The sequence below is a fragment of the Entelurus aequoreus genome, linkage group LG24, assembly GCF_033978785.1.
Source record: "Entelurus aequoreus isolate RoL-2023_Sb linkage group LG24, RoL_Eaeq_v1.1, whole genome shotgun sequence".
In the NCBI taxonomy this organism is placed as follows: Eukaryota; Metazoa; Chordata; class Actinopteri; order Syngnathiformes; family Syngnathidae; genus Entelurus; species Entelurus aequoreus.
Genome location: NC_084754.1, coordinates 9471447 through 9488103, shown reverse-complemented (window position 1 = coordinate 9488103; position 16657 = coordinate 9471447). Strand labels below are relative to the sequence as shown.

The 16657-nt window shown below is 39.5% G+C and overlaps 1 protein-coding gene across 2 annotated transcripts in view; it reads right to left on the bottom strand.

The window, feature by feature from the left end:
• wfdc1 (WAP four-disulfide core domain 1) overlaps positions 1-12321 on the bottom strand; it is a 38438-nt gene extending 26117 nt beyond the window's left edge. Inside the window, exon 1 of one of the 2 annotated variants that reach the window (XM_062035261.1) lies at positions 11862-12321. In XM_062035261.1, coding sequence (XP_061891245.1) covers positions 11862-12074 — 213 coding nt within the window. In that variant the 5' untranslated portion in view covers positions 12075-12321. The remainder of the gene's footprint in view (positions 1-11861) is intronic. The other variant, XM_062035260.1, reaches the window with a different exon arrangement.
• Between the last annotated feature and the right edge of the window lie 4336 nt (positions 12322-16657).

The following is a 16657-nucleotide window of genomic DNA, read 5'->3' as shown; positions in this document are numbered from 1 at the left end:
AATGATTTATTGATCATAAATCATCCGAAAACACAAGACAAGCAAAACGGATGCGTGCCGATCGCACGCTGAAGCTAAGGCTAAAACTTAGCGCAGGAAACAAAGAATCTAAACTTAGCATGGACTTGAAACCAGTAGTGCTCACAAAACTTTACGCTGACAGGTTGCATGAAGCAAAACAATGAAGCCACACCGAGTGACCGGAAAAGACAGGCTAAAATAGAAATCTCTGATTAGCAACAGGTGCGTGTCCGGAAAACCGGAAAAGACAGGCTAAAATAGAAAAGACAGGCTAAAATAGAAATCTCTGATTAGCAACAGGTGCGTGTCCGGAAAACCAGTGGCAGGTGAAAATAATGAGTAACCATGGTGACAAAACAAACAAGGAAGTGCAAAACCAACAGAACATAACCAAACCAAACATGATCCGGACCACGGATCACGACTGATATGGGACGGCGTGGCGAAGTTGGTAGAGTAGCTGTGCCAGCAATCGGAGTGTTGCTGGTTACTGGGGTTCAATCCCCACCTTCTACCTTCCTAGTCACGTCCGTTGTGTCCTTGGGCAAGACACTTCACCCTTTGCCTCTGATGGCTGCTGGTTAGCGCCTTGCATGGTAGCTCCCGCCATCAGTGTGTGAATGTGTGTGTGACAGAGGTGGGACCAAGTCATTGCTTTGCAAGTCACAAGTAAGTCTCAAGTCTTTGCCCTCAAGTCTCGAGTCAAGTCCCGAGTCAAGACAGGCAAGTTCCGAGTCAAGTCCAAAGTCAAGACTGGAAAGTCTCAAGTCAAGTCACAAGTCCTGCATTTTGAGTTTCGAGTCCTTTCAAGTCCTTTTGACCACAGACTAATATTTTTACACAGATTGTTCATGCTTTTAAACCGCTGTATTTATTTATTAAAACAAGTGCATTTGAAATAGCAGGAAAGAAAATAGTACTGACATTGCAATTCATTATAGCACTATTAACCAGTCATTTTAATAGTTTAAACAATTTTAAACATCTAACTCATTCCTTTACAGAATAAACACATTTGCAAAAACAAGTGCAACTGTACTTATTTGTACAAAAGTGTTAACATTGTATTTCCATATTGCATTGTAACTAGTTCCACAGCAGTTTCTATTCTGTTCTTACCTTATCTCATTGATCTCATCTCATACTGTATGTGTGTTTATGTGTGCGTACACATGAAAAACATAACAAATACATGAACATAACAATGAACAGAGTTGTACTTTTTAGATGTCAGGGCCCTATGCAATATGTACACATATTCTTAATATAGTATATATTTTAACTGACCTTTATTTGACTATGTTTGTCTTTTTGTAGGTGGCTAAAATGTGCGGTGCTGCTGACCGCCGTCTAACGTTATGTTACTGTGTGTGATACATTGACTAACGTAACGTAATGTGTAGGTACCTCATGCAACCCTGCTTAAAAAATCACTTGACAAAAAGTATGAATAAGGTAGCAAACTGCAGTGGACGCAACATATTGCCGTGTTTGAAATGACGTTATAACCATAAACATCTTATAAGTAGACGCAATATTGGTTGCTGTGACGCGAGCAATTTGCATCTTGAAGTGGTGATGAGGAACCGGCGAGCAGCCTAAACTGACAGTTGACAGGTAGAAAACAAAGATGCTGGGCTGGTGTTCAGCGTTTTCCTGCTCAAATGAGCGGACTGTTGAAAATAGGAATCGGGGGATTACTTTTCACAAGTAAGATTTAACATTAATGTACTATTGGTTGTATTTTATGAAAATAACATTACCACAGAGTTGAGAAGGAGCAAAGATCTTCAAGTATAACCCATTTATCATTTATATAGTATCCGAGGTGGTTTAAAATACAAATCCGTGATCCACAATAGAAAAAGGAGAGTGTGGAATCCAATGAACCCTTGTACCTAAGTTACGGGCAGAGCGAAAAAAGTTACGTTCTGCACGCTAGTCCTTCACTTTCACGTTCCTCATCCATGAATCTTTCATCCTCGCTCAAATTAAAGGGGTAATCGTCGCTTTCTCGGTCCGAATCTCTCTCGCTGCTGGTGTAAACAATGGGGAAATGTGAGCAGTCCTTCCTCCTGTGTCGTCACGCTACTTCCGGTAGGGGCAAGGCTTTTTTTTATCAGTGACCAAAAGTTGCGAACTTTATCGTCGTTGTTCTATACTAAATCCTTTCAGCAAAAATGTGGCAATATCGCGAAATGATCAAGTATGACACATAGAATGGATCTGCTATCCCCGTTTAAATAAAAAAAATTCATTTCAGTAGGCCTTTAAAGACCGAAATGGGGCCACAAAGTAAATCTTGCTTCGGGCCACAAAAAACCTAAAGTCGACCCTGATTGAGACTGCACTGTGTACACAAACTAGGGGAAGATGAATACAGTACTTGAAATAACCCCTCCACAATCTGCCTTCAGAATTCCATAGGGACGGTAAGCTGCCTTTGCATGTTCCAAATGTTGTCATTAGGGCGGCTAAAGTATGTGTCAGGGATATAGGTTTAAAAAAAAAAAAAGACAAGAAGCTAAATCTCTGAACAGCCTCCTCAGCATGTTCCAATTAGAGAACCTTTGAAGCTGTCACCATGAAAAAAAGATGTGAAGGGTGAGCTGAGACACACAGAGGTTACGTGGGGTGTTTTAGTGAGAATAAAGTGCTCGACTCAGTGGAAGCTAGAGGAAAAATGTGAACATGTAGCAGCTAAATGACTTGCGAATGAAGAGCCAATGAGGGCGTCAACTTGTCGGAAAGTGAGAACATGGAGGATGACAGGGCAACACGCTACAGTGAACTTTTGATCAGTCAGCCACGCTGAGTTGGGTTAACAAGCAGGGGCCAGGTCTGCTCGCTCACACACACACACACACACACACACACACACACACACACACACACACACACACACACACACACACACACACACACACACACACACACACACACACACACACACACACACACACACACACACACACACTAGGTATTCAGTATGCCCCTCGATTGTTCACATGGAAATATGAAAAGTGACTTATTCCAACCTGCTGCACACGTCACGCTCTGCTGCACATGAGGCGATTGTCCGTGTCTATTTTTTCACGCTATCAAAGCTTTCTCTTTAAAACCTCATCCAATCAGCTTCCAGAGTTGAGCTGTTAACAGGCCAGCAGTGGGATTTGTTGTCATAACTTTTAGTGAAGACAAAAAAACATGCAGTAGCACCTTCTGCAACGCCTCTAGCTCATCATTACTTCATTGCAGTATAACATGAACGCGGTCAAAACATGTTTTTTATTTACCAATGTATCAGAAAGTTCTTCAACAGTTCAATTCTAATGTGCTGTGTGGAGCACCCGATCAGAAAAAGGCAGATAGCAGTGTTATGTAGCATACAGTATATGTTCTTATATGTATTGTATATTTAATACAGAGCAGTGGTAATCATATGACAATCTACTGTATTTTTCAGACTATACACTGCAAAAAGTCAGTGTTCAAAAACAAGAAACAAAAATACAAAAATGAGGGGTGTTTTATTTGAACTAAGCAAATTAATCTGCCAATAGAACAAGAAAATTTGGCTTGTCAAGACTTTCCAAAACAAGCCAAATTAGCTAACCTCAATGAACCCAAAAATACCTTAAAATAAGAATATTCTCACTAATAACATCTGTACTACTATATGAGTATGTATTTGCTATTGTTTCATTGAAAATAAAACAGCAAAGTTCATTTAGCCGTCATCCGTTTTAATTATGAGACACACTTGTGTCAAAGTCATGATTTTTTTATTTCATGCTTGAAATAAGAAAATATTACTTTAAAAAAAGTAGTTTTATACTTGTGAGTGTTGATGACACAGCTTTGCAACAGTTGATATTCTAGTTTCAAGCATGTTTTACTCAATATAGGTCAACAAATCTCAGCAACAAGCTGTAATATCTTACTGAGATCATTTAGGACCAAAACACTTAAAACGAGTAAAATGGCCGCGCAAGTCCCGGGATGCCCAAAATGTCCATAACACACCCAGCCGAGTCCCACGGGGAGGGGGGATAAAAGTTGGAAAAGTCGGCAAAAGTCCCAAAAATACCTCCCTAGGTTCGAGTCCCACAAGTCCCGCCGTCGGCCGGGATGCCCAAAATGTCTAAAACGCGCCCAGCAAAGTCCCACGGGAAGGCGGGGAGAAAAGTGAGAAAAGTCGGTAAAATGTTCAAAAATCACACCCGGGTTCGAATGTGGGACTCGAACCTGGGTAGGTATTTTGAACATTTTTGCCGACTTTTCCAACTTTCATCCCCCCTGCCTGTGGAACTCAACTGGGTGTGTTATGGACATTTTGGTTTTCTGAAGTGTTCCTGAGCCCATGTGGTGATATCCTTTACACATTGATGTTGCTTATTGATGCAGTACCGCCTGAGGGATCGAAGGTCTGTAATATCATCGCTTACGTGCAGTGATTTCTCCAGATTCTGTGAACCTTTTGATGATATTACGGACCGTAGATGGTGAAATCCCTAAATTCCTTGCAATAGCTTGTTGAGAAATGTTGTTCTTAAACTGTTCGACAATTTGATTTTTTGCCGCTTGCGCCAGCTTTTTTGAAACATGTTGCAGGCATCAAATTCCAAATGAGCTAATATTTGCAAAAAATTAAGTTTTCCAGTTCGAACGTTAAGTATTGGGCATCCCGGGACTTGCGCGGCCAGCGGCGGGACTCGAACCTGGGGAGGTGTTTTGGACACAATTGGGGACTTTTGACCATTTTGGCCGCCTTTTCCCCTCTTCTTCCCCGCCTTCCTGTGCACCATTGCTGGGTGTGTTTTGGACATTTGGACAAAAATAGTTTTAAGCATGTTTTACTCAATATATGTCATCAAATCTCAGCAAAACGCTGTAATATCTTACTGAGATCATTTAGGACCAAAACCCTTAAAACAAGTAAAACACTGTAACATAAAATCTGCTTAGTGAGAAGAATTATCTTATCAGACAGAAAATAAGCAAATATCACCCTTATTTGAGATATTTAATCTTACTTAGATTTCAGTTTTTGCAGTGTAAACAAAACCTAAAATCCTTTCATTTTCTCAAAACTCGACAGTGCGCCTAATGTACGGAATAATTTTAGTTGTGCTTACCGATCTTGAAGCTATTTTATTTGGTACATGGTGAAAGTGTGACCAGTAGATGGCAGTCACACATAAGAGATACGTGTAGACTGCAATATGACTCAAGTAAACAACACCAAAATGTTATATGTTCCATTGAAAATGTAGAACATTACACACAGCGCTCAAAAATCTATCAAAATGTTTTAGTATGACTTTGGTAAGCTATGAAGCCGCACCGCTTGATGGATTGTACTGTGCTTCAACACACAAGTATTATTACGGTGCGTGTATAAGGTAAGACATATTATCTGGCATTTTGTTTCGCAATATTATGCAAAAGAAACGTTTCTTACCTTCTGGTACTTGCTGATCTGTATTTGGGATCTGCATAAGTCCTGACAGTTTGCATGCGTCCGCCTTTGTAGTCCGTGCCGACACCGTAGTCTATAAGCTTCTTCTTTCTCTCTATCTTCTTGTTATGGGACATTCATCCTCCGCTGTTGCCATTTCTAATATAAAGTAGTGTAAAGTTCTTACTTATATCTGTCAGTAAACTCGCCATGAAAGTGCTAAAACATACCGGTGTAGTGAGTTTACATTATTCACCCAAGGAACTTTAGTTATTAGAGAGTTCCGATCGCACAGTTTTTCACGGGACACATTTCCGGCGTTGTTATTGCACTAATTAGGAGATGCTGCTCCGTTATTGATTTAAGTAAAGTCTGAATGTCATTAAAATAGTTAGCTCCAACTTTTGACACTTCTTCCACTCCCGTCCTTGCACGCTACACCGTTACAACAAAGATGACGGGGATAAGACGCTGCCGAAAGTGAGCCACGTAAATAAGACCGCCCACAAAACGGCGCATCCGGAAGCTACTGTCAGAAAGCGGCTTGAAGATGATCTGTAAAACATAATCTATGCAACATTTTGACCAAAGAACCACCATTACATGTTATGTAGACCACAAGGAAGTGTTTTACATTTAGAAAAAAAAGAAAAAAAGAAATATTCCTTTAATGCGCCCTATAATCTGGTGCGCATTATATATGAAAAAAGATAAAAAATAGACCATTCATCGGCAGTGCGCCTTATAATCCGGTGCACCCTATGGTCCGGAAATACGGTACTATGTGGAGCACCCGATCAATGAAAAAGGCAGCTAGCAGTGTTTCGTAGCATACAGTATATGTTCTTATATGTATTTTATATTTAATACAGAGCAGTGATTAATCATATGACAATCTGTCTGTTGTTTTTAGAGTCAATGTTTAGTGTTTGCTGTCAGACAAAATAATATTTAACATTTTCAAGGGGTTTTAGGGCACACATTGTTGTCTGCCTAAAAAGTGGTTGGGCTAATGGGGCTTAACCCAAAAAAAAATAAAAAAATCTAGGGATGTCCGATAATGGCTTTTTGCTGATATCCGATATTCCGATATTGTCCAACTCTTTAATTACCGATACCGATATCAACCGATAGCGATATCAACCGATACTGATGTATACAGTCGTGGAATTAACACATTATTATGTCTAATTTGGAAAACCAGGTATGGTGAAAATAAGGTCCTTTTTTAAAAATATTAATAAAATAAAATAAGATAAATCAATTAAAAACATTTTCTTGAATAAAAAAGAAAGTAAAACAATATAAAACAGTTACATAGAAACTAGTAATGAATGAAAATGAGTAAAATTAACTGTTAAAGGTTAGTACTATTAGTGGACCAGCAGCACGCACAACCATGTGTGCTTACGGACTGTATCCCTTGCAGACTGTATTGATATATACTGATATATAATGTAGGAACCAGAATAATAATAACAGAAAGAAACAACCCTTTTGTGTGAATGAGTGTGAATGGGGGAGGGAGGTTTTTTGGGTTGGTGCACTAACTGTAAGTGTATCTTGTATTTTTTATGTTGATTTAATAAAAAAACAAAAACAAAAAAAAACAAAAAAACGATACCGATAATAAAAAAACCGATACCGATAATTTCCGATATTACATTTTAAAGCATTTATCGGCCGATAGCCGATATTATCGGACAGCTCTACAAAAATCTGTACCACTCCGTTGAATGAATCACTAGTTTAAATTCTGCTGTATTTCGGGTCTGTAGGAATAGTTACCTTTCACATTTGGATCTGTACGGTACCAATTCCAAGTACCTTAGAATAAATACCGGTACTCAACGATACCAACTGTGTTCTTCTGTGTGTGTTCATGTGTTAATACATGTTAATTTCTTTAATAATTAAATCTCATTTTCATGTTTAACACTTAACAATGATAACCTTGCTGTCCATTTCTTACAATTCTAAGTCTCATTTGCAAGTATTATATAGTAGACTTTGCATGCAGTTTGAATTCCCAGATGTTATATGGCAGTAGTGTGTAGACTACAGTGTGTTGCCTAGCTTGGAAGTAGTCTTTGCCATTAAGCTGAATGTATTCTTTTTGTTTAAACTGTAAATATTGTACTTATTACACACTAGCTGTTTGCTTGAAATGTGCATCTTAGTTGTAGTTTTTATGACCCAATTTTGAGGCGTTGAAATTGCCATATAAAATCGCTAATGCTAATAAGTAGCAGTTCTAAATCCAATTGAAATTAGCATCGAGTTACAACATTTGGAACAGTTACTGTACATTTGAGTGTTTTCTACAAGACATACTTGCTTTGTTTGTATGGACTAGGGTTGTACTGTAGCTCACCGGCGTGACAATGTAAACAAACGCCATTGGTGGATCCACACCTAACATTCACTGTAATGATACCAAGTACAGGAGCGTATATAATCGATACTGCTATGGTTACATCAATATTTTTTAGTATCACAACATCTTCTTTGGTTTTTTAAAAATATAAATTATGTTTTTGAACTCAGGAAATATGTCCCTGGACATATGAGGACTTTGAATATGACCAATATATGATCCTGTAACTACTTGGTATCGAATTGATACCCAAATTTGTGGTGTCATCCAAAACTAATGTAAAGTATCAAACAACAGAAGAATAAGTGATTATTACATTTTAACAGAAGTGTATATAGAACATGTTAAAAGAGAAAGTAAGCAGATATTAACAGTAAATGAACATATAGATTAATAATTCATTTTCTACCGCTTGTCCTTAATACTTTTGACAAAATAATAGAATGGAAAATGACAAAATATCTTACTGCATACGTCAGCAGACTTGTCCGAATGCAGCTGAGATAGGCTCTAGCGCCCCCCGCGACCCCCAAAAGGGACAAACGGTAGAAAATGGATGGATGGATGTCAGCACACTAATTAGGAGCCTTTGTTTGCTTACTTACTACTAAAAGACAAATTATCTTGTATGTTCACTATTTTATTTAAGGACAAACTAGTGATAAGAAACATATGTTTAATGTACCCTAAGATTTTTTTGTTATAATAAAGCCAATAGTGCAATTTTTGGTGGTCCCCTTTGTTTAGAAAAATACCGAAAAGTATCAAAATACATTTTTGGTACCTGTACCAAAATATTGGTATCGGGACAACACTTGGATGGACAATTGCAACATTACCAAGAGGCTATCCGACTGAGTTCGCTCTGAGTGTTGCTTGAGTGATTGTTTCCCCGCCAAAGGTTTGAACCAGCCAAGTCTGCAACAGGGCATGATGTCACATGCAACAAAGATATCGAAATATGGCAATGTTGCATTTTTACGTGAATTAATATCTAGTACCCTATTTTTCGGACTATATAAGTCGCAGGTTTTTTTCATAGTTTGGCCGGGGGTGCGACTTATACTCAGGAGCGACTTATGTGTGAAATTATTAACACATTACCGTAAAATATCAAATATTATTATTTAGCTCATTCACGTAAGAGACTAGACCAGACCTGGGCATTCTGCGGCCTTTTGTACGTCCCTGTCCGGCCCGCGTGAGGCCAATCATAAATTACAAAATACATTTTAAAAAGTATCTATTTCGAGTGTGCAATACAACGGTGCTGCTTTTGTTTTGAAAAGCGTTATTTGTATTACTTCCGTGTGGACGTATGCTCGTGCGCGCAGTGGCAATCACAAATTACAAAATAAATTTAAAAAAACATCTTTGTTGTGCGTGCAATACAACTGTGCTGCTTTTATTTTGAAAAGTGTTATATGTGCGTGTGTCCTGTGAGAGAAGGCGCACAGCGACAAGTGATGCCCGGTTATCCCCGAGACGCTAAAAAGAGAAAAGGTGATGACGAATGGCGTGTTTTCAACAAGACATGGACTGCCAAGTAAAGGTAAAGCCGTGTGCTTATTTGTGGTACACAGCTTGCTGTGTTTAAAGAATATAGTGTAACGACCTGCTGAAGTAGATGTTGTCTTCTTGAGTTGCGTAAATGAGGAGTGAGGAGACGTGCGTGTGGAAGGAACGAGATATGTTGAGCTGTGTTAGTATAGCTTGCTCAATAAAAGTTTAAAAAGAGCGTCAGACTTGGTGTGCACTTTTTCTGGACGCTACAATTGCTGTGCTGTTTGTGTGCTACGTCATCGGGAGGTACGTGCCACGTGAGGAGCTCGCCGCAAAGAGAGAGAGAGAGAGACAGAGAGAGACAGAGAGGGAGAGAGAGAGACAGCGTTTACAGGTGCAGCCACGCTGTTTGGCATGGAAGAATTCCGCCCTCAATGAAGACTCCCAGGTTTGATTGCAAGGCGAACTGGGAGGCATTTCATCCCACTTCTGACATCAATTGTAGCGTCCAGAAGAAGTGCACACCAAGTCTGATGCTCTTTTTAAACTTTTATTGAGCATGCTATACTAACACAGCTCAACTTATCTCGTTCTTTCCAAAAGGAAAACCAATCCTCACTCCTCATTTTCGCAACAGCAACACTTCCTCCTTCTTCGCCAATCACCTTGCAGGCGTGCTACGTTCACAACAAAGAGGAGGCAGGATAAAGTGACAGAAATTTAAATTTTTGTATTGTAATATACATCAGGAAGTGTTGTGTAAGAAAGTGTTAAGAATAAAACCATCAAAAGCCATCTGCTTTTGTATAAAGATAAGTTAGGTTAAATGAAAATGTTATTATTATTATTATCTATCTTACGGTATATCAAAAATAATTTTAGCAAAATTTAATTGAATTTTTGTCGGTGTGGCCCTCCAGCAGTGCTCGGGTTGCTCATGCGGCCCCCGGTAAAAATTAATTGCCCACCCCTGGACTAGACGTATAAGATTTCATGGGATTTAGCGATTAGGAGTGACAGATTGTTTGGTAAACGTATAGCATGTTCTATATGTTATAGTTATTTGAATGACTCTCACCATAATATGTTACGTTAACATACCAGGCACGTTCTCAGTTGGTTATTTATGCCTCATATAACGTACACTTATTCAGCCTGTTGTTCACTATTCTTTATTTATTTTAAATTGCCTTTCAATCACTCAATCAATCAATGTTTAGTAATACAGCCCTAAATCACAAGTGTCTCAAAGGGCTGCACAAGCCACAACGACATCCTCGGTACAGAGCCCACATAAGGGCAAGGAAAAACTCACCCCAGTGGGACGTCGGTGTGAATGACTACTTCCACATTTCTATTCTTGGTGTTGGGTTTTATCAAATAAATTTCCCCAAAAAATGCGACTTATACTCCAGTGCGACTTATATATGTTTTTTCTAGGGATGTCCGATAATGTCTTTTTGCCGATATTCCGATATTGTCCAACTCTTAATTACCGATACTGATATCAACCGATACCGATATCAACCGATACCGATATATACAGTCGTGGAATTAACACATTATTATGCCTAATTTGGACAACCAGGTATGGTGAAGATAAGGTCCTTTTTAAAAATTAATAAAATAAAATAAGATATATAAATTAAAAACATTTTCTTGAATACCAAAGAAAGTAAAACAATATAAAAACAGTTATCTAGAAACTAGTAATTAATGAAAATGAGTACAATTAACTGTTAAAGGTTAGTACTATTAGTGGACCAGCAGCACGCACAATCATGTGTGCTTACGGACTGTATCCCTTGCAGACTGTATTGATATATATTGATATATAATGTAGGAACCAGAATATTAATAACAGAACGAAACAACCCTTTTGTGTGAATGAGTGTGAATGAGTGTAAATGGGGGAGGGAGGTTTTTTGTGTTAGTGTACTAATTGTAAGTGTATCTTGTGTTTTTTATGTTGATTTAATTAAAAAAAACAAAAAACGATACCTATAATAAAAAAAACAATACCGATAATTTCCGATAATACATTTTAAAGCATTTATTATATATTATCGGACATCTCTAGTTTTTTCCCTTCTTTATTATGCATTTTCGGCCGGTGCGACTTATACTCCGGAGCGACTTATACTCCGAAAAATACGGTAGTATCAACGTAATTTGATCAGTGACTATATAGTATCAAATTTAATACCCATCTCTAGTGTAGGGTTAGGTTAAAGGTCAGGGATATTTGAATGAAAAAATTGGATTTGTGTCATTTTGACCCTCGAATTTAGCTTCCCATATTTGCGATGCATCTCTAAGTAACAATCATACACAATTCAAGTGCACAACACATTTCCTACTTCAGGTCTTGGGTTAGCTTTCATGACCTTTTACCTCGACCTGTACGCTCTTTAACAGAGCTGATATTGTACTGCACTTCACACATTCCCGACATAAAAAAATAGTCAAATTCATGCACTAATACGTTATGAGACCCACCTTGTGGTTAAGTCCTCTTTTCCTGATCCTTCTGGACTCACTTCCTGTGGACAGCAGCAGCACCACCACCACCACCAGCAGCGTTCCCGGCATGGTCTGCATGGAGATCCTGCACCTTAAATCCAAATAAGTCCTCTTCTCCTCCACCTCAGAGATGTTCCTTCTTCGTGAACTTTTTCTAGCCGAGGCGGGCCAAGAGTCTCTGGCGCTCATGTGCAGCCAAGTTTACACAAGCACTCACCTTCCAACAGGACCTGCCTTTATACGCGCCTGAGGAAAAGTGCGGGCCAAAGTAGACGGAAGGATAGGGAACGGCCAAGAGGAGGAGGAGGAGGGCGGCCGAGGGGAGGAAAGTAAGAGAGAAATGGCAGCTGTCTGTGCATCAGAGTAGTGTGCTTGCTGGCACACTGTGCGCACATGTCTCTGCTGGAAGGGGCGTCTGAGTGTGCTAGACCTCCCCCCTTCTCCCTCCTGTTTAATCTCCTCCCACATCTGGGGGTCCTTATGTGGATTTGCGAGTCAACAAGATATGTTGTTTCATATTTTGCGGTTTTGATTTACATACGTCGCATTGACCCGCTTGGCCGACGGCGGGAGGAGATGATTTGTGTGGCGTCTGTGGCCAGGAAACCAAACAGACTTAGCTCGCACTCGACTCAGTAAACTAGACTCTCTTTCCACGTTCCGTGTTAAGCAAACCCGGCTCGGACCGTTCTCTCCGCGCCGTACCCTCCCCTTGTTGCGGTGTCGAGCACCGAAGGGGAGAAAGAATGCTAAGCCTGCACAAATCTCAGTCGTTATTAGTTTTACAGGAACAGGCCTCGTGTCATTGGCAGGCCCCGGCTCCACTTGGACAAATGAGTCAAGAGGGAAGTGCAGAACGGGGGAAATAAATGCAACTGTATGGACGGACACGATGATGAGCATGACATTTGGTATCGTTCATTTTCTGTGCGTCTGCTGCGCCGCCCGGGGCTGAAAAGAATAGCTAACAAAAGATTGGGTATGACTAAGACAGTGGTTCTTAACCTGGGTTCGATCGAACCCTAGGGGTTCGGTGAGTCTGGCTCAAGGGTTCGGCGGAGGTCAAAACACACTCGACACAACGTGTAAATAAAATCTTCTCCCTATCGGCGTATTACGGATACGGCAACAGCTGACTGATTTGCAGGTGTGTAATTTGTTGTGAGTTTATGCACTGTGTTGGTTTTGTAGTTTGAACAAGGTGATGTTCGTGCACGGTTCATTTTATGCACCAGTAATAAAACATGGTAACACTTTAGTATGGGGAATATATTCACCATTAATTAGTTGCTTATTAACATGCAAATTAGTAACTCTTAACTAGTCATTATTAAGTACTTACTAATGCCTTATTCGGCATGGCCTTATTATAACCCTAACCCTCTAACCCTGGCCCTAACCCTCTAACCCTAACCCTAACCAAATAACTCTAAATTAAGTCTTTGTTACTTAGAATATAATAATAATAATAATAATAGATTTTATTTGTAAAAAGCACCTTACGTTGAGCAAACAACCTCAAAGTGCCACGGTGTTAAAAAAGAAAAAGAAAATAGTAATAATAATAATAATAATAAAAATAAATAAAATATAAAACAAGGAACAGCCCAATAGCTAGAACCAGCATGCATATCTATAAAAATCTATAAAAAGGCTTTTTTAAAAAGATGGGTTTTTAAGCCTTTTTTAAAAGCATCCACAGTCTGAGGTGCCCTCAGGTGGTCAGGGAGCGCGCGTTCCACAGACTGGGAGCAGCGGAGCAGAAAGCCCGATCTCCCATAGTTCGTAGCTTTGTCCTTGGAGGTTGGGATATGTTCCCCTAGTGTCCAAAACACTTTAAATTAAGTCTTTGTTACTTAGAATATGTTCCCCATACTAAAGTGTCACCAAAAACATATAACTTTGTCTTGAATTTGAATTTTATTTTATTTTTATTTTTCACTAAAGAAGGGTTCGGTGAATGCGCATACGAAACTGGTGGGCTTCGCTACCTCCAACAAGGTTAATAACCACTGGACTAAGATGTAGGGTTGTCCCGATACCATACTTGTCAACCTTGAGACCTCCGAATTTGGGAGATGGAGGGGGGCGGGGTGTTTAGTGGTAACGGGGGTGTATATTGTAGCGTAGTAGAGTTAGGGATGCAAGGGATTCTGGGTATTTGTTCCGTTGTGTTTATGTTGTGTTACGGTGCGGATGTTCTCCCGAAATGTGTTTGTCATTCTCGTTTGGTGTGTGTTCACAGTGTGGCGCATACTTGTAACAGTGTTAAAGTTGTTTATACGGCTACCCTCATTGTGACCTGTATGGCTGTTGATCAAGTATGTCTTGCAGTCACTTTCGTGTGTATGTAGAAGCCTCATACAACATGTGACTGGGCCGGCACGCTGTTTGTATGGTGAAAAAGCGGACGCGTCGACAGGTTGTAGAGGACGCTAAAGGCAGTGCCATCACGGCACGCCCTTAATATTGTTGACCGGGTGAAAATCGGGAGAAATTCGGGAGAATGGTTGCCCCGGGAGATTTTCGGGAGGGGGACTGAAATTCGGGAGTCTCCCGGAAAATCGGGAGGGTTGGCAAGTATGCCCGATACCAATATTTTGGTACCATAATGTTTTTCGATACTTTTCTATAAAAAGGGGACCACAAAAATGGCATTATTGTCTTTATTTTAACAAAAAAAATATTACGGTACATTAAACATATGTTTCTTATTGCAATTTTGTACTTAAATAAAATAGTGAACGTACGAGACAATTTTGTTTTATTAGTAAGTAAGCAAACAAAGGCTCCTAATTTGGCTGCTGACATATGCAGTAACATATTGTGTTATTTTCCATTCTATTATTTTGTCAGAATTATTGAAAACAAGTAGTAGAAAATGTATTATTATTGTTCATTTACTGTTAATATCTGCTTATTTTGTCTTTTAACATGTTCTATTGACACTTCTGTTAAAATGTAATAATCACTTATTCTTCTGTTGTTTGATACTTTACATTAGTTTTGGATGATACCACAATTTTGGGTATCGATCCGATTACAGGATCATACATTGGTCATATTCAAAGTCCTCATGTGTCAAGGGACGTATTTCCTGAGTTTATAAACATCATATACAATAAAAAAAAAAAGATTTTGTGATACTAAAAAATATCGATGTAATCATAGTAGATACGCTCCTGTACTTGGTATCATTACAGTGGATGTCAGGTGTAGATCCACCCATGGCGTTTGTTTATATTGTGACGCCGGTGAGCTACGGTGTGTAGTGAAGCATGTTTAGCTATTCCTCGTCCTGCAGGGATGATACTTGTAAGAAACTGACTTCATTTTTCACCATGGAGGCGAGGATTAGTGATTTTGAAAAAGCTAAAAAACTGCAGATTGCGGCTGGACTTTAGCCGCTAGCTAGTTAGCCATGTCTTAAAACACCTCTTCCCGAGGGCGTTGCAGTGTTATAGCTTCACCTTTATCTTTAGTTTTTAAGCCAAAATGCGTCTGTTCTCCCTTTTCTGTCAACACACACTGTCTGCTTGTAAGTACTCCGTGATAGTGCGTTGCCGAACCTGCTCCGGTATTTTTTAGAGGCGGTATAGTACCGAATATGATTAATTAGTATCGCGGTACTATACTAGTTCCGGTATACCGTACAACCCTACTTAGATGCACGTCGAGTTTTAAAGGGGATCTAGGATTATTTTCCACTTTTCTGATTTATAAATTTGTCGGATACTTTAAGGTTATTATTCAAATAGACATATAATATGTTATTGAATTTTACACTAGTTTGCAAGACGGCTATGATTCAAGATTTTGCATTCAAATTCTTCAGTCGAAGAAGCTGAATAACGTTAATTAGCCCCCGGTTGTGGAATTCGACCATAGTGTTTTGAACCCGAGGCCGAGAAAGGAGAGGCAAATCCTGACTGGTGCAGCTTAAAGGCCTACTGAAATGAATTTTTGTCATTTAAACGGGGATAGCAGATCCATTCTATGTGTCATACTTGATCATTTCGCGATATTGCCATATTTTTGCTGAAAGGATTTAGTATAGAACAACGACGATAAAGTTTGCAACTTTTGGTCTCTAATAAAAAAAAGCCTTGCCCCTACCGGAAGTAGCGTGACGTAGTCAGTTGTTCACATCCTCATATTTTCCTATTGTTTTCAACGCAGCTAGAGCGATTCGGACCGAGAAAGCGATGATTGCCCCATTAATTTGAGCGAGGATGAAAGATTCGTGGATGAGGAACGTTAGAGTGACGGACTAGAATGCAGTGAAAGACATACCTTTTTTCGCTCTGACCGTAACTTAGGTACAAGCTGTTTCATTGGATTCCACACTCTCTCCTTTTTCTATTGTGGATCACGGATTTGTATTTTAAACCACCTCGGATACTATATCCTCTTGAAAATGAGAGTCGAGAACGCGAAATGGACATTCACAGTGACTTTTATCTCCACGAAAATACATCAGCGAAGCTCTTTAGCTACTGAGCTAACGTGATAGCATCGGGCTCAAATACAGATAGAAACAAAATAAATACATCCCTGACTGGAAGGATAGACAGAAGATCAACAATACTATTAAACCATGTACATGTAACTACAGGGTTAATAATTCTCAGCCTGGCAAAGCTTAACAATGCTGTTGCTAACGACGCTGAAGCTAACTTAGCAACTTAGCAACCGGACCTCACAGAGCTATGATAAAAACATTAGCGCTCCACCTACGCCAGCCAGCCCTCATCTGCTCAACACCCGTGCTC